The sequence below is a fragment of the Tinamus guttatus genome, unplaced genomic scaffold, assembly GCF_059628265.1.
Source record: "Tinamus guttatus ecotype Peru unplaced genomic scaffold, ASM5962826v1 Tinamus_guttatus_pri_ptg000601l, whole genome shotgun sequence".
In the NCBI taxonomy this organism is placed as follows: domain Eukaryota; kingdom Metazoa; phylum Chordata; class Aves; order Tinamiformes; family Tinamidae; genus Tinamus; species Tinamus guttatus.
In genome coordinates this window covers 2,910,380-2,929,419 of record NW_028289135.1, presented here as the reverse complement: position 1 = coordinate 2,929,419, position 19,040 = coordinate 2,910,380, and the positions used below count along the sequence as shown (strand labels likewise).

Here is a 19,040-nt window from a genome sequence, read left to right as displayed (position 1 = left end):
ATCACTTCAGAGCAAAACCGTATCTGTATTTGAAAGGAGGCAAAGCTGCTACAGCAGGGAAAGAGGCTTCATAGCAAGTGCCCTGCACGGTCTCCCAGCTCGTGGGGATCTTGTACCAGGCGAGCAGGAACCTGGGGCAAGAAGGCAGCCTCTGCCTCAGCCTTCTCACCCTCTCAGACTGCAAATGGCAGTGCTGGAAAGTACAGGAAGGAACTAGAGCCATTTGAGTAACTGCTTGAAGTTCCCGTACAGCAACACCCTAACCATGCCAAGGCAAGTCTAAAAGAAAGCACATAACAGCTACACAAATAACGGCAAAAGCCACTATTACCATGCTCCTCCCAAGCTCGAGGGGAGAGCAGAGATGGGACAGATAGATTCCTTAAAAAAATTCTTTTAAGAAGTTTATTGGAGATTTAAATAGGTATTCACAACATATACCCAATTAAAAAATTAAAATAAATTTCATCATCTGTTCGGGAAATAAGTGCTAATTCATTAACATCCATCTGAAAATACATACATTCTCTAACTGCTCCAAGCAGCAAGCATCTACTTTGTGTTTCTGCAAAGGGGAAAGTAAATGTATCCTTATTCCTGACCTGTTGTTTGCAATAGGGTATTTGTTCACGATTTAGTAGCCGGAAAATCTTGCCTTTATTTCTGAGGCATTTCTGAATTTTGTTACAACAGCTGGAAATACTGAGCTTTATTTTCCCCCCCTCTGGAAGGGTGCCATTTTATGTCCATTTCCATTTCAAAATTCACTAGAAATTACGGCAACCTTCAAAAAGCTCTGGCAAGGAGAAAAGCATTGATGTCACTCCATATATCCTTACTTTTCCTTCAAGCTGCTAAAATCTTTGCAGTGGTAGACACCAGAAATCAGTCCTGAGCACTTGAAAGCCCTCACAGCATTGCACAGCTCCTTCCCACCAAACTGCTGCCAAAATAAGACACACACGTGCAAGTCTTCCTTGCACGACCCAGTGATATTTGAAAAGCCAAGGTCTGAAAAATCTGTTGAATTACTGCCCATTGCTAAAGTTGCAAAATAAGCCACTACTCCTGAAGCAAGTAATAACAGTTACACATGATATTTTCTCTATCTATATTTCAGTTCTCTATTTGCGGGTAAAAATCACCTGTGCCCCTCTTACCCGCTCTCCTCTCCAGTATTCACCCCTTCACATACATGACATTTCCCAGCCTTGGAACCATTCCCAAATCAGCAGAACTCATTCAGCTACCGCAAGTTGTGGCACTACCATCTCCTGCCCAAAATAGCTCTTCTCTTCTCAGACGACCCACTCTATATTGAAAGAAAAACCCCAAATTTCAAGGACTGTAATTTTATTCTTAGTTGACATGTCCTCAGACCACCACACATACTGCCAGTTTCTCCCACTCCCTGATAACATACTCCCATTTATACACCACATCCTAGCTCTGCACGCACAGCAATTCCAACCCCTGCTAGCAATATTTGGCAATAAGATCTCTAATTGCAGATTCCAGTTCAACACGGAAATTGGCAATGAGCCAATCTGTGAGCTCTTCAATAAGCTTTTAGATCTCACTTTACACCAGGCAGGACTTTGTATTTTGTATTCCTTGTGTATACTGAGAGCAGCAATGCAGTTGTAACAGCAAAGGTGGAAAGCAGCACCACCTCAAGGGCAGGAAGGGAGGTCACAGGTCTAATTCTTCTTGCTTCTCCACACCTCCCTAGTCTGAGCCTCTCCCGGGAGATAAGCAGCCTACCTTACACAGGAAAAAAAAAAAAAAAAACCCTCAGGAAGTCAGTTCAGATGTCAGGAAAATAATGAAAGGTAGTTACAAAAAAAAGTTGATTCTTGTATCAGATGAGAACAAAGACCAGTAAGATCAAAAGTAGGTCAAGGACTCAAAAATTAGGAAGCGATAAAATTAAGGATATATGGTCACGTATTACAAAGGCACATGGCACTTTCTGAGCATGCTTGCACTATACTGGAGTTCTTTTTAAAAAAGTGATGCAGGACACTAAGCAAAGGTCTTTCGAGTGCCCCGGTAACTAGCCCCATATCAAGGGAAGCACCTTCTGTGCACGTGAGCCAGACCAAACACACACATAGCAGAATTTATGCTGTGGATGCTCCTCACCTTTGTACCGCTCCCCATCTTGCTCATGTAAACCTTGCCAGAAACCTTCCACAAAATTAGATTTCAGACGGAACCAATTCCCTGATCCAGCTCACTGAGTAACCAATACTAAAGCTTTTATCAACACAAGTTTATTTCAGTAACGGTGAAGGCTTAGAAAGCATCCCTTAAACAGAAACAGCAACAAAAAAAGAAAATCAGCCTTCTGAAAATCTTAACTAATTCCTCAACGTACAGATGACATGCTATTGCCTCCTTCCTCCCCTGCCCTAGGAGAGATTTTTCCTCCTTTAGCAGACAGGGCACTCATGCCAGACTGCCATCCCTGCTGCTTATCTGGTAACTAGGGTGGAAACTGAAAAGGGCAATTGATAAAACGAGGGTTACAGAAAGATGGCCCCATCTTGAAAATCCCAGGCTTTACAGAATTGCAGAACAGTTGAGGTTGGAAGGGACCTCTAGAGATCATCTAGTCCAAGCCCCCTGCTCCAGCAGGGACACCTACAGCACGTGGCACAGGGTGGCATCCAGGCGGGTTTTGAAGATCTCCAGAGAAGGAGACTCCACAGTCTCTCTGGGCAGCCTGTTCCAGGGCTCTGTCACCCTCACAGGAAAGAAGTTCTTCCTCACAGGAATTTCCTGTGTTTCAACTTGCACCCACTACCCCTTGGTCGTGTCACTGGCCACCACTGAGATCAGCCCCATCCTCCCTACATTCTCCCCTCAGGTTCTTGAACATGTTGATCTCCTGTTGGTCTTCTCTTCTCCGGGCTAAACAGGCCCAACTCACTTAGCCTTTCCTCATACGATAGATGCTCCAGTCCCTTAACCATCTTTTTGGCTCTACACTGGACCCTCTCTAGAAGCTCCTCTTGTCCTGGGGAGCCTGGAACTGCACCCCATACTCCAGGTAAGACCTGGACTATTGTGTGCTGGACTATTTACACGAGAGCTTTCTAGGCAAGAATAGACAAGCCCTACTTTGCCCTGTGGTCAGTGACCACACAGCATCACATGCACATGTCAAATCTGGCATACGCCAAGTATCACTACCAATGTGGATGACCACCCCCCCCAAAATTCCAGCTGAACTCTGTGGGAAGCACACACACTAAGTACACTGCTGTTAGGAAGTCTCCAACTTGGAACTCGAGCAACATATCTCTGTATATAGATATGTTATACATGTAAAACACACACAACAATTATGTCTGTTTCACAACCATGAACAGCTACAACAGGCTCAGCTTTTAGCACACAGCCTCACCCCTGTGGGGAAGGGAACACTGAAAGAATGGCTTGGATATTAGTAGACTTATCTTCTGTACAGACCAACCTTTGAGAGACCAACAAGACCTCTTCTCTGGGCCACTCTCATCTACTCCCTACACTGTGTTAAAACACCTTTCTGCACCCCGACGTGACCACTTTCTGAGCCCCAAAGCTGAGAAGAAAGAACGCAGAGAGAGAGAGAGAAAAGCTATTTCTCTCCAGTCTTATTCTCTCAGGTGCACCCATGCAGGGCTTATCAACGTGCTTGCTTGTCTGCTGAAGACAAACCTAGCACGAAGAACTTCCAGACTGTCAAAATACAAGCATCTGAACACGGACTGCTATAAAGGGAAACCTCAAATATGTGTTAACAAGCATCCTAGTTATGAGCACATACATGCACATATGCAGCTTATCAGAAGTGCCAAGGCTTCTGAGAGGAAAATTAAATACAGATATTGCCAGAAGTCTTAGCACCACATTCCATAGGTGGTTTTGATTCAAGTCAGTGGACACCAAGTTAGTCCTACAGGACAGTATCATTCACTTTTATAATAGCTACTGACCTCATTTCTGTGCCGGAGCTCTGCTGCAGTGGCATGACTAGATGGGGAAAGCAGCACATCACAATTTGTCAGCAGGCAGTGCCTGTCTCTTCTCCATGCAAGCCTTTCATTTATTCTGGTATTTTTAAAAGTCATGCTGTTTCTAAACAGCTGATCCAGATGGTGGATACTCACATCTCAACCTTCCCACACGGTAATGTGGCTCAAGAAAATAAAAACTGTTGCTACCTGCTGCTGCCTTACTTCTTCCTTTAATTTGTTTCCTGCAACACTACGGAATAAACAATATAATTCATTCAACTCTTCAATATCTAACCATAGTTGTGTAACAAATATAGAATAACGTTAACAAAGGAACAACGGAAAAAAGACAACATGATGCAATGAGGATCACGGCAGGAGTACGTGGGTATAAGAAAAGTCTCACCTCTATCATAATCATCTTCCTCTATTGCTTTTTCCTGAAGCCTTTGAAGACGTAAAATCAAGGATTTTATCTATATATAGAGGGGGAAAAAATTAATCATGAAAAAATTCCACTTAAAATCACTACTAACCTCTACACGATAAAAATACAGAGAATTGTTACATTACTAGTTACCTGCTTTTGTAAGTGAAGCCCAGCATAAATTAAACAGACCCACATATTTCAAAATTGCTGAGCTGCAGCTACTTGAGCCAAGTATGGCTTCGGTCCAAATATCTCCAAAGGTTAATAATATTTCTTAAAAGATTTAAATAAGTTGTATGATTGTACAGTATTTTTCAGATTTGTAATTATTCAAGGTAAAGTGTATTACGGGATACTTTCATAACAGGATACTCGCTTTGATCACATTTACCCTATTCTTACATCCTAGTCAATATTCTTTTCCGAGTCCATTTTATCAATTTTGTATATCAGTTTTGCACAGAACAAATCCAGAAATTTGGATACACAAACCACATTTTCTTCAGCAAGTAAAGAAAGAAAGAACACATGAATATTTTGGGACAAGTGTATTTTTCACAGAAAATTGTATTTACATGCAGACAAAGAAGTTTCCTTATATTTTAGGCTCATCTGCAAAACACTAACATCTGCATTTTCACTGCAATATTTGCATTCACCCTGCAAACATTAGGTGGAGAATACACTCAAAACCCCCATAGCACAAAGCAAGTGCTCTTTCATACCTAGAACTCTTTTCAGAATAAAGTCTCATTACAAAAGTTGATGTTTCTCTTTGTTATTTGACAATTCCAAACAAAAGCTCTACAGCTTCGTCTTTTAACCATTTTTCTCAGTTAATAAAAAGTCTTTGAATACCTATCTGGCCTTCCTAATTTTTAGTAAAAGTTATGCAGCCCTCTCCTCATTATCACACCAGCCACAGTTTAGCATACCTAGAATTATAAAACTAAAAAATGTTTTCTTATTATTAAAACTGGTACATGATCTATACCAAGGGCTTGTTATGAGCACTGAGAAAAGCATACCTGGAAAAAGAAAGAGCATATATATGGTCATAGGCCAAAGCCTGGAAGTGCTTGGAAGAGCATTTTTCCAATGCGAGAAAATTTATACTTGAGACATTCTGCCTCTACAAAAGATTCCTCTCCCCTCAAACTCTTCACTTCACAGTTTGATCTCTACTTTTACATTTCTGGATTTCACACTGAAAATTAGGTGAAGTCAGTCAGCAACTTAGTGGAAATACTCAGTTATCTTGACTACACAATCAACACACAAATTAGGAAAGACATTTAAACTAATGGTATCTCTATTAAATCTGGTAAATGAAAGCAAGGTAGTCAGAAAAGAACTACAAAAGCCAAATCCAGGAAAGAATCAAAAATGGCTGATTAATAATATGCTGCTATAGGACTCTCCCAACATGATACTACATGTGGGAAAAAAAACCCCATAACATAGTGTATTTTGCACACATGCATAGAACATACTCTTTCCCTCCAAGCTTTTTGTTTTGCTTTTGTATTCCATATCCAGAACCACCAATCTTTTGTCTCTGAGGCTGGTGTGGAACGCATAACCTCGTGAAGGGAGGCGCTCTGAATCCTCAAAGTTAATTATTTTCTATATTTTATGCCATACCTCTGATAGAGTTCTGAAGAAGCTTGCCGTGGGAACGGTTCAACGCTTTTTTTTCATATGTCTGATACATTACAACCATCTCTACCTGGAGCAGAGCCCTGCTGCTTTTCCCCACTGTTTCTGCCATCGTGTATTCTCTATGGCAGGTCATTTAAAACAAGCTGGGGCACCACAATGCACCCAGGAGCCCGCAGACACCTGACTGATGCCATTGCTATAACGTGCTTTCCATGTGCAGGCTAGTGAGAGCTCTGGATCTCAGCCACTTCAGAGGGGCATGGCCTCTATCTGTACCATCAGGTCACCACTCTAAGCAAGAAAAAGCATATTTTTACACAACTTTAGTGTTGTCTTCTTTTGTTGACTACAGTTTATTTTGCTCCTTTCTGAAAAGTTTGAGAACTCTCTCATTATCATTGCAATAGGAAGGTGATTCAAGTTAAGCATATGCGACTGGGTAACCAAGGGCAAAGACATGTAAGGGCATAAATCCCCAGTTCTCCATTCAATGAATTCATGAATAAAGAAATTAAAGACAGAAATGTTTCCTTTGTCTGTCCAAAGAGCATACTAAAAAGAGAGAAAACCACTTATGTTTTATATTATATATTCCCAAATTTGCAGATAATTAAATTCCCCCCAAAAATCACACATTTTGAGCATGTTCTCATTTCACACGTGGAGTCAAAGAAACTGCCTGATCTCAACGTGCATGAAGTCTGTAGCACTACATGGGAGAACCTAATTGGACTCCCAAATGCAACCTCTATGAAAAAAATAAGCACTAGAAGGGGTTATAAGCCCAGGTCAGGTGATAGGTGACAGGTTTTTCCCACTTTTAGTGTGCTACCTTCAACACGCTGTATACTAAAACATTACTGCAAACCTCTGAACACACACAGGCGATTGGTATCCTGACCCCTGCACCAGCTTTGACATTGATACCCACACTATAAACAGGAAGCTTTGGGGGAAACAGAGCAGAGGGGAGAGGGAGAGGAATAAAAAAAAAAATCCCAAAGTAGTAAGATTACAAACCTTTAATGTCGTGCGATTGGCAAGCAGGCAGTCCAGTAGTACTGGTTCATATTTTTTCATCCAAGTATCCCAGTTATGGTCACTGGCAGTAAAGCTACTTTCATAGCCTGAGGTGACAGAAGAAACAGCAGATGCTGCATCTGAGGAGTCTGTAGAACATGAAAATGTTGCATCTGTATCTGAGAGAGAGACAGTTTCACAATCCTGTAGTTTATCATTCACTGTGGTCTCATTTTCATACTTCAAATCCTCACTGGGCCTTGAGAAGCACCGCAAAGCTCCTGAGTGCTCCTGAGCTACCTCCCTCTCTTCTAGTGTCTGCACCTCTCCCGCGGTGCTGGGATGGGGAACATGCTCCCCAGTCAATGCGCCTTTAGCAGCGCTGACTCCAGAGGCCGAGCTCATGGAGAGCTGTATGAAGCTGAAGCTTGAACTAAAGCCATCGTGCAGACCAATGGAAAGAGAAGCAACTTCTTTTCTTTGATATTCACAGTTGTTATTCACTTCTGTCTCACCCAAAGAACACATGTTTTGGGGCTCGATTGCTTTAGCACTATGGGTTGCCTCTTGTGCATTTGAGCAGCATGCAGTAGAAACATTTCCTCCCTTTGTGGCTGTGGCAGAGTGAACTGCTGTAATTGGGATTTCTCTCTTCGGATTTTTGTAACCTGAAAGATTTTTGCAGCTTCCTGGCATATTTCCAGTAGTGGCTGATGTTGCTACCACATCAGAGGCGACTACAGCGCTATTTGCAAATGAATGACAGCATAAAAATTCAAAGTTATTTTTGCATTGCCTGCACGGAGAATGGTTTTCAAAGCCTTCACAATGTTTCCTGCCATGTTTGAGCTCTCCTGCATTCAGTGGCTTGCAGGCACTCAAGGGCTGAAACTCCGTCTGTTGCTGAGCCTCTGGCCTCATGTATCCAGGTCTTCTTGCCAGTTTCTTTTTGCGAACAGAGCCTGCAGGTATTAAGTGCTCCAAATCATCTAGAAAATGGAAAGAAAAAGTCATTAAAGCATTTCTGCAATTTTCTAGGCTTGGAATATTGTGGCATGAGAAAGGAGTTATTTTGGGAATTTCAGACGGTGCATCAGTTTCCTTTTCATCAAAGACACTGGCCACACTGCGCAAAGGGGAGAAAAGCTGCTATCACAGCACTCTCTATACTCATTCGCTTTCTAAAGAATTTGCATCAGTTTTTATGTGAATTCACCGATATAACTGTGTCCCTCAGGACACAAAACTGTGTATGATGAATCATGTCCTTTTCCCTATCCACAGTAGTTCTCTGTGATTCTTCATTCTCAACTCAGTTAGCAGCGTGATATGTTAGTGTGTCTGATCCAGAATGGTTTTCAGGCATATAAGCCCACCTAGCACAGAATTGAACCTCCATTAAGAAGAGGACAGCACCCGCAGAGAATTTTTGCATTTATCTATTTTTGCTCATGTCCAGTTTCACATTCAGATTCATACTTAATTAATACAAGCAAGATGTTTCAGAGCCTGCTTGCAGAAGAGAGGTGAATTTCTAGTGGAATGATGGATGTACAGCCACAGACTAAAAAGATATCTTATAATTTTTCACTTAGATTTACTGCATTAGTTGTTGGCTAAACATTGACACCACCATCATCCATTTTGTATCACAAAAACCTGGTCAGAATCACCCTTCAAAGGGATCCCTGAATTATGCCCTTGATCAGCCACCTTCTATGCAAGGAAACAGAATCAACTGTCAGAAGACAAGGCGTTGGAATAACCCTGGACACCTCTGCGTCAGTGACCACAAAAGCAAATTTCTCCCCCCAACAACACAATGCAAAACAAACCACATTAGAAGAAATTAGAATATTTAAAAATATGTGTTAATCACAAACTTTTGCCAACTTTTACACTGACACATTTCCACAAAATACAAACACCTCAGCGACTCCCTAGAGAAGCCTCATGGATACCTCATCAGAATGACACGATATACAAAGCACTTAAGCGCAAGAGTTGAAACGTCCCGGGGGACGTTGCCCAACATTCGCTGCATCTTCTCAAAACAACCTTCAGCGGAAGCCATTTAAACACTTTCTACATTCTCCAATATTGACATCTTAGCACAGGACTGCAGTTCAGTTTCAGTATTTTGCTACCTATCACCATAAATTAGAATACCCCAACTGTCTCTTCTGTTCTCTCTTATTTGTCAGTGAAAAAAAACAACACAGAAATTAGAAATAAAAAGGGTTATGAAGTCCTATCAGCCTGCCTACTATAAAAAGACAGTGAAACGCTCTGCAGGGAGTAATTTAATAGAAAATATAACAAATAGAAGCTGTTCTTGAAGCAAGGGGACTGAACTTGAACAAAATGTTCTTCAGAATGTAATTCTTTTGTTTTATATAAAAGAATAACAGTCAAAGCTTGAGAACAAATCAGCAGAACCCAGGAATAACTCAGTCTTTCTAAAACTGGATACCCCTTGGCAGAGGCTGCAGAGGTCGCTGGCCTTGCCCCTGGAAAGGAAAAGGTCCCCTGGTTTAGTGTGATCAGTTTTGAAACAACCTCACTAAATCTGCACGGGGGGATCTGCCCAGGCATCCCCAGGAGCCAGGGGATGGAGGCGACATCCCCAGCCAGGCCCCGTCTCCAGCAGGGACAGCAGTCCCTTGGCCGTCACCCAGCGCAGGCTCTGCAGGGTCCCTGGGGCTCTGGGCGTCCCATCGAAGGGCATCGTTGGCATTTGGTCACACCCCTGTTCTGAAGTTGGGAATCATTCCTGTTGCTCATGATCGCATATCCGAAATCTGCTTTTGCAGGGCTCTTCCGCACAGCCCTCCTCTTAGGGCTTCCTACATCTGATGTCCACCCAAAGAAAACAAACTGAACCGTATTCAGATGGCTTGTTAAAAAAGAAAAGACAGGTCTCACATTTTTATTATAATTCTCCTCACAGTTTTGTTTTAAGCACATCAGGTAAAAGACCAGGCCCTGGCCATTAACCCCAGGACTAGTGAAAATGGAACAGGGAGAGCGCAACTGAAAGGAGCTCAGAAATATCCTGCATTACAGTGTGCAATGCATCACACTGCTGCGAGAGAGGGGAAGATGAAGAGAGAAACCCCAAACAGAAGAAGGGTCTTTAAATTGTAGTATCACAAAACAATTTATAAAACGTGACATAAGATATGATCCTAGAAGAATCTGCAGAGATATTTATTACCAGATGGGGTGCAAATTGCCTCAAACCCAAACTATTAAAACAACAACAACAACAAAAGGGCTTAACATTCTAACAGCTCTTTCACCGTCACAGGCCAAGCTTCGTGAGGCCCGGATGGGAGCAGAGCCGAGGTGCAAGCGGCAGCGCTCGGGGCCAGCCCGCTGCTGTCGCCCCAGCCAGGCACACCAGGCAGGTGAGGCCGCCGGGCAGACACCACCTGCAGACAAAGCACATTTGCTTGCACTGAACACGATGCTCAAGGACAGCAGAACGTTCGCTGAAGTTATTTGATACAATCAGTCTTCATTTTTAGCCACAAAAGTGGTAGCTCTTTGACTAAGTGCTCTAATAGCACCTGTAAGATGCACCTTAAGTACTTCACATCTCTGAAGTCCACCAGGATTTTATAGATCAAAATAGAAACTCTGCAGGGACTAGTTCCTTCCTCCCTCAGCTTTAAACACGTAATGCAAAATGTTTGCAAGCTCATTAAGTTTTCCCTGAAAGTGACTGAGAAATTACATATGCAGTTTTAAAAAGAGCTTGGCTCTGAATTTACTTATGTTACACACTGCTGATTTTTGTTAGAATAATAAATTCATCTGCAGAGCATTTGTGGGCAGGTAACTGGGGTGTGTAAGGAGAAGACATTTGGCCATATTCAAAGCCAGCTACCAAAGGACTGCTCCAAGTAATATCTGCAGTGCTGTCTCTATTAAGGAAGCCTTAAAAACATGCATTAAACTATGCATGAAGTTAGCAAGATGATATTTTTTATTTACAAAGATGAAGACGCAGAAGTTCAATGTTTCAATAATAAAATTCATCATTCTCAGATCGATCTGATCTGCTGATAACAATTATTGGTCAGTTTCTATGTTATGAAATATGTAAAATGTAACTGCAGGTTTCTAGCTCATTATATTTTGACTCGTTTGCTGAATTTCAAAGATAACACAAAATATTCGAAATAAGATGACACTGATCTGAATACAGACTATTTCAAAACAAACCACTGTGGTCTCTTTATTCAAATACGCTTTCAAAGAAAGTTACCTTTGCATAGATTTTTTTAAACTCCTGAAACATGAAGATCTTGCTCAGCTTTTTCATTTTAATTACTCAATGATGGCTACAATTTATCTACCATTTTATAAAGTGTATTTATAAAAGAAAAGAAAGGGCTGAGTTACATTATGTTTGTCCCCATTTAAGAACAATTTTCTCACCAATGGTTCCTTCCATTTCTAAGGCCACCTGCTGAGTTCGGTTATTCAACTGCTAAATTTCTGAGATGCCATGAACAAAATATTCAGTCATTAAGTGCTTGTTAGCTTTTACTCTTCACTATGGAACACTTAAGAGCTGAGCATTTTAGATGTCAGTCTGGGCTTCCTTAGCCATTGTTTTAACAATTACATCTTTATGGGGGGAAGGGGAAAAAAAAAAATCCTAAAGCTAGTTTTGCTTTGTTAACGCTAAGCAAAAAGATAGCATCTATTAACAAGTCACCTGGTAAATACAAAAGCACTTTCAACTCCAATAACAAATAGCTATTTAATCCAGGGAGGAATAAGATGTAGTTAAGAAATGCTGTGTTTCTTATGATTGTGTCCTGCACTGCTAATACTTTAAAACACAAACACATCTATGAGCCCATCGCTATTCAGCAGTCCATTGACTACTCATGTGAGCATGTTTTTGTCCAGCAAGTGAGAACGCAAGCCCGTAAAAAACAGGCCAGCACATCACATCCACAGGCCAGCCTTTCACAGAATTGACGGAATGGTCACGGTCGGAAGGAACCTCTGGAAACGACCCAGTCCAGCAGCCCTGCCCAAGCAGGGTCACCTGGAGCGCAATGCCCGGCTTCGAGTGCAGACAGATTCTGCAGGTCTCCAAGGAGGGCGACTGCCCAGCCTCCCTGGGCAACTGTTCAGGTGCTCTCATCTCTCCTGCACTGGGGAGCCCAGCCCTGGGGTCAGCCCTGCAGCTGCGGCCTCGGCCTCGGCTGGGCTGAGCCAGGGGAATCACCTCCCTGGGCCTGCTGCTCAGCTCCCTGCCTCACAGGGCTCCAAAGTCCTTCTCCACAGAGCTGCTTTCCAGTAGATCTGTCCCTTTTAGCATTATCAATACCAGAATATACTTATTTCCCCACAAATACGCAATTTCAATCTGTTTTAAGGCTCTCCCAGTAATATTCTTCTCACTTGTAATTAAATATTTGAGAATTTGCTATCCACTTTCCAAAAGGCAGAAGGACACAGAGTGGTAAGCGTGCAGAGAAACACTTGGAGTGGAGGACTAACTTCTTTCAGTAGTTTTTAATGTCTGAAGAAGGGTTTTATGTTGTTTTCTTCCCAGGATAAAACCTTTTATTTCCAGTTTCAATGGGAAAGTCTGGAAAGGCAGTCCCTGAAAGTGTTTCATTTAGAGAAAATGTTCTGTGTTTTTCAGGAAAAAAAAATCTCAAATATTATACAAAAATGAGGGGAGGAGGATTTTGCTTGATGCTCTTGAGAAGAACCTGTGAAATTTTGTTATGTAAATGTTATAAATTAATTTGTATAAACAATGCTTAATGGGTTTGCAGCTACATGCCATAAGAGCCTTTCACCCAACATGTATGTAATTACAAAATTAATACACAGCAGTCCTTTTCAAGAATGGTCTATTTAACACACACACTTTATCACTCTGTCTGCTGAGCAACAGAGTGGATTCCCACTACTTCTGCTCAGTCAGATCATCTGCAGCAGACTTTAATATAGAACTCATCATAGGAAAAAAAACAGTGAAGTGTGAGAGCACATTGACAGCAGTCAATTTCTAATTCAAGCACAGTTTGAGTGCTCCAGCTTGGAGATTTGAATTTTTAATTTCAGCAAGAGAGTGGGTTCCAAATTAAGCATCTGATGCACACTCAGTCTGAAACCAGAATTGAGTTTACTGAAATAGAAAGTAATTTTCTCTTAACAGCTCAGTAGTGATCACATTTAATGAAAATAAAACAACACGGCAGTTTCTATATTGCCAAGGGCGAGGAGTCAGTAAGCTTTTAACTTTACAATTTAATATCAAAATCCCAGAACAAATTTTCCTCCTTTGCCCCTTCATAGGAAGCTTACCTTACGGCCCATCAGGATATCAGCAATGCCAACACTGTCTAGACAACAGTGGAGATGGAAAGAAGTTTCAGACATAGGAAAGCTGAGCAATATTACAGAAAACATGGTGCCTTAGGACATAGATTACATACAAGCTGCTGCAGAAGCCGGCAGGGTACATGAACCACCAGTACAGCACTGAATGGAAACAAACAAGTCCCGCTCTTGCAGCAAAATACAAACAAGCAAGAAGCGTCGTTTCTGCTCCCTCAGAAAGACAGACTCAGGGCTTTGCGCGAGCCCCTGCCACCCTTTATGCTCCCATGAAATTTCTGTACTCTGTATTCTCTCTTTCCCGCAGCAGCAATTATGGGGGTTCTGCCTTGGTGGCTGATGAGAAGTATCTCCTATAAGCTGCGAGATGAAGAACCTCAGTTAGGGACAGACCTTAACACAAAGCACAGGCCTTGCTAAAGGCCAGCCTGTTAGTCTGTATTATCAGCTCACACACACCAAAAACAGGCCTTGGTGCTCAACCAGAGCGACTGCGGAGGCCCATCAGAGACCTACGTGGGTAAGCAAGACGGACACAGGCATTACTGCTTTTGAGAACTTCACTGAAGATATCACTCTTCCTTTACAACCTCATCTGAGGCAGAAAAAGTTTTCTTTAGTCCAAGAACACAAAAATGAAGACACTGGCTATATGTTTTTCCTCTACCACTAAGAAAAAGGATAGATAGCTCATCTTATGAACAAGCTTTGGGAGAAGCTGTAGTATATGATATTGCAGCAGAACACTCTAACCGCAAGCATAAAACATTTCCTGTGCCTTCTAGTTGTTGTGATTTCTGCTAATAGGTTCACCTTCCAAATAACATGGCACAGAAGCTGCTGCCTGGAGCATGTCTTGTATCACAAAACAAATAGACAAAAAATATACCCTAACACACACACAAAACAGATTAATGTCTCAGGAAGAAGCACAGTTTCTATCTAGAAGGTAATGACAACAGCCTTTGAATACATATTGAATACATGTCTCTCAAACAAGAGAAAAATTAATGCCTTCTCTTCCACTCCAACCACAAACTGAACTACTCGGCACCATTTCTGGGGTATCAACAGCAATTTGCATCCAAAGAAAAGAATTATAACCAAGATAAAAGTTGAGGGAGAAGTATAACACTACAAAAAAGCCTCAGCACCACAGACCTTACATCACTAAAGCCATCAAAGCTCTGTGTAGTCAGGTACAACATGCAGACAGGACTGTCTATTACAAAGCACCTCCCTCAGGCTAATATATTATAATCAGACATTTTCTGGCTTTAAGCCTGAATTTCTTGGATGGGAAGACAGCAACCTCTGCTTAGTGGCACCTGATAGACACGCCATAAAGTCATGACTGAGTATACGTTTAGATGTTTATCCACAGTCACTATGAAAAGACACACTGGAACAAAGTCATGATAGTGATCTATATGGTGGATTAGGAGACCTCAAAAAGGAGCAGAAGCGGATCCAAACCAAGAAGGCATCCACCAGTATTGGTGGAGTTAACATTCTGTATTTTCCAAATGGAGGTTATGGAGGTCGAGATCAATCGTGGTGTTCCACGCATACATCACTAGGGTTTCCTACCCCAGAAGTGGAACACTGCCTCTCTGATAGGACTTTGGCAACACCACCACATCTACAATCTCAATGACAACTGACCTGAGGAAGAGCCATCTCTGTTCAAGAGCTGTGAGAGTTGCATCATGCGAGTCACACCAGAGATTAAAGCGTCTCCACAAAATGAAAATCCTGCCTTCTCCAGTCAAAGCCATGCCCTCTAGAAGCACCACCTCTCTGAACCTTCTCACTTTCTCCTTCTCCTCAGAATCCCAGTACAGACAAGGCTCCCCCAGCCCCAACAGTGCTCCCCACACAACAGAAATCAAGGGTGTCTCAGCTTACTGACAAAAGCGCTTCCAGTTTGAGCTTCAAGCCCCCATCTCTCCAAGCCCCTCAGAGCACCCATCTCACCCCAGCTGAAAGGCCTCCCTCCTCCCCACTGCCCCTAAGAAGGGCTAAGAAGTTTCTAGGTGTCTTCGGGTCCACTGAAAAGGATCTCAACTCCACTTCAGCTGTGTCCACTGATTTCACTGGGTTAACACTTAACACAGCACCCGCTGAGTTTGTAAGAGCCTGTAGGCTCCATTCTGAAAGTGCACTGGCTCCATTCAGCCCTTTGGAGATGATCGCAGTGAAAACATTCTAGTAAAAGAGCTTCTTTCTCAAGTCTGTAAATCACTGCTATTCAGGTCGAGGAAATCAAGACAATTCAGGCAGTTACCTGCAACAATTTGCTCTGACAGTCTGCCTGAGTTAAGATGTAATGGCCAATAATGCAGGTTCCCCTATTAAATATACTACTGATGCTCAACAAACGCACAGATTTTTTGCCATTTCTTAAAATTTATTCCTGTCATGTTATTTCTAATTCACCTAAATATTTCTATCTGAATGCAAGACCATAGGATTTGCCATCTTTCACTGAATCTTGCCTGCTGTTATTATGTAAGTAAAATAAGGAACGGTATTAATCGTCAAAGAAATTGTAGTCTTCCATGAAATAGCTTGCAGATGCTTCACTGCTGCCAAGGGCTCTAAGCAATACTGTATGGAAGCAAAGTTTTAAAATACTTTTGGTTACAATAATGAGAAGTTAAAAAAAAAAGAGACTGACTTTTCAAAAATATTCTCTTTGTAAAAGGCAGATTGCTTTGAAAAATCCAGCAAAGCAGGTTTTCATGTCAACAGATTCTGGATTAATCTTAATATTTTAAAGCGATGAAAGGTGCTGATTGTGGCATATGGTGGCAAATATGCACACCTGAAAAGGTTTTAGGCATCAAAAGATTAGTGGATGACAACTTCAAATACCATTTAAATCATCTTCCAGAAAAAAAAAATATAGACAATGCATGCAATTCTTTATTTCAGACAGTTTATTTCCAATTTATTGTGTGCTTTAGAGAACCTGAATTCAAGATCTAGTCCTGTAAGGTAACTCGTAGTAGCCGATCCCTCTCGGTTTGGAGAGACAGTCCCATGACTAGCACTAGTGTAGTAAGAGTGGTGGTCTCTTCTCCTGCTCTTTTCAGCTTTAGGCACAAGTACTCTTGAAAAGCATTATTGTTATTAAAAAGTAGCACACAGAACTGCTGTAACTTCCTTTCAGGAAAATAAATCATTTTAAGAAAATTCAAAATTCTGGAAATTTCAAAAGTAGTAAAAGTTGGAATCAAGATGTTGATAGCAATAATATACTTATTCAACTCATAGGTCCCCCAAAGCAAATACTACCAATAATACAATGTTATGTGGGATTCTGTACAGTAAAGTATCCCTGGAAACATCAGTTTAACTGGAATTTTCACTAAAAATTTAAAACAATCATCATATTTATACGACTTCTTAGATTATATGTAACATGATCTGAGCCTGCTATAGTTTTTGTACTCCAAATCAAAAAATGTCTTTATTACTCTTCAGATCTCATACAGGAAATGAGTTTTATACAATATCTACATCAAGGCTCTCCAGAAAGATGGGCCACTGAGAGAAGAGTTTCTTTGACTGGCTCCTCTAATTCCTACTGCATGATAAAAGCGTCACGGTGCTTTACTGAAGGAGGGGGAAAAAAGGCATCTTAAACTTAAATTACCTCAAAGTCTGAGTCATAAGCAAGGACTTCTGTATCAGAGAAAGTCATGAAGCTGGAACTAAGAACATCTCTAAGGTTAGCATGCCCTCTTTGGGTATAAAGATATATCTGCAACAGCATTGCATTTCAGCAAATACAGCTGCTATTTTATGCCATAGAAAGGAAATAAAATGATGCCAAGTGTGCTACACTAAAAGCTTTAAGGAGATTATAAATAACAACTTACCACCCTCTACTAGCAAAAAAATTACCAGCATACTGTACATCAATAGTGAGGACAAAAGAAATCCATATGCAGTAATGCACAATGGGAGAACAAGAAAAAATGGGTGTACGTTGAAACAAGGCAGGTTCAGACTGCATACAAGGAAATTTTTTAACCCTGAGGACAGGTTGAGCAGGTTGCTCCAAGAGACTGCGCAGACTCCATCCTTGGAGGGTTTCAAGAACCAAATGGTCTGACCTTGCAGCTGACTGCTTTGCTCAGGGCAGAGCCCTAGAGACCTCCCAAGGTCTCATCAGCCTGTGCTACCTCTAAGCTTTAAATTTAAGTTTCAGGATTTGCAATATTCCACTAAGCTACCTGTACTACTTCAGAATACACATGACAAAAGTTCAAGCACATCTTCTGTGAAGATAAATCCAACTTTGCAAGGAAAAAATGATCTGACTTAACTCCACAAAAGAGGCACAAGAAAATCACAGTTAGCGATTCCATCTTGCTTCATGAAACATCCCAATGGAGATGCACATCCTGGAACCTGGAAACAGCTGACTTGCTATGAACAAAACCAAGAATAAAGATCAGTACTTGAAAATCACAGGGACTCAACCAGCTTTTAAGCATCCAGTGTTCCCACACAGAGAAATCACAAACTTCAATGACAGTCCATGCTACAAGCTGGGCAGACACAATAAGGCACAGCAACATAAAAACTCCTATTGCTCCACAGCAGCAGACCTATAGTCACCAGCTGGTGATTAAATGATGCTCATGAGCATCACTTAAATGCCACTTTGATCTACTGCAGTTATTTCACAAAATGTTTATTACCAACATTTTTTTTATTGGCTGCACAAATACTTGAAAGCATTTCTCTCAAGACATTATTCAGCTTACTATGTTAGAAATTATTTTGATAACATTTTTCAGGCCAATTTCTGATCAGAGGACAAGTGGGAGCCATATGCCAGACTTTCTGGAGACACTTGCCTTTCCAAAACATCATCCCTTCCATGGTGCCAAGGGCAAATAAAGCATCTAACATCACGTCTGAACAGCTGCAATCAAGCCTGCCTGCTGCACAGGCTTCCTGGCGACAGAAGCAGGAAGGGCATCTCTGCCCAGGAACGTTACCTCTATCCTGCCCAGCCCCTGAGGCCTAATCATCACGTGGGCCTGGGAGGTGACGGACCTGGCTACCCTGCCACGCTGCTGCACGAGGCTGCCCTAACTGCACCATGAGCACACACTCTACCGCTGCGCGCACAAATGCAGTTGTTTCTTGACTTCATCTTGGCTTTGCTCCAAATTTGAGGGATTCCTAGGGACCTTTCTCTTCTTCCTCCTTTTACTTCACAACAGTGGTATTTAAAATACACACACAGTCTGCTGCACAAAATTCTCATTGCCTTAAGCTGTCCTCTCTAGTGTCTTTACCAAGTCTGTTTGGGGCTTTTCATTATTCCCTAGGTAGCTCCCTGCATTTTAATTGCCTTTTTACCCCTTTAAAAAAAATCCTGATATGTTAAAACATGATTTTAAAGTCGTTACAGACAATTTTTAGACTGCCTACATGTAGAACAACTGTTTCTAGGCATAGATCTGTAAGGAAGACTGCAACTCCACGTACTTCTCAATGGCTCGCACTGAAAACAGCCATGC

At 41.7% G+C, this 19,040-nt stretch overlaps 1 protein-coding gene across 1 annotated transcript in view; it reads right to left on the bottom strand.

Annotated features, from left to right (window-relative positions):
• The window catches only part of DISC1 (DISC1 scaffold protein), a 169,892-nt gene extending 160,048 nt beyond the window's left edge, over positions 1–9,844 (bottom strand). The window contains exons 1-3 of the mRNA XM_088534839.1: positions 9,681–9,844; positions 7,117–8,242; positions 4,411–4,480 (exon numbers count right to left, since the gene is read on the bottom strand). Of these exons, the coding sequence (XP_088390965.1) occupies positions 4,411–4,480; positions 7,117–8,242; positions 9,681–9,844 (1,360 nt within the window). The remainder of the gene's footprint in view (positions 1–4,410; positions 4,481–7,116; positions 8,243–9,680) is intronic.
• Between the last annotated feature and the right edge of the window lie 9,196 nt (positions 9,845–19,040).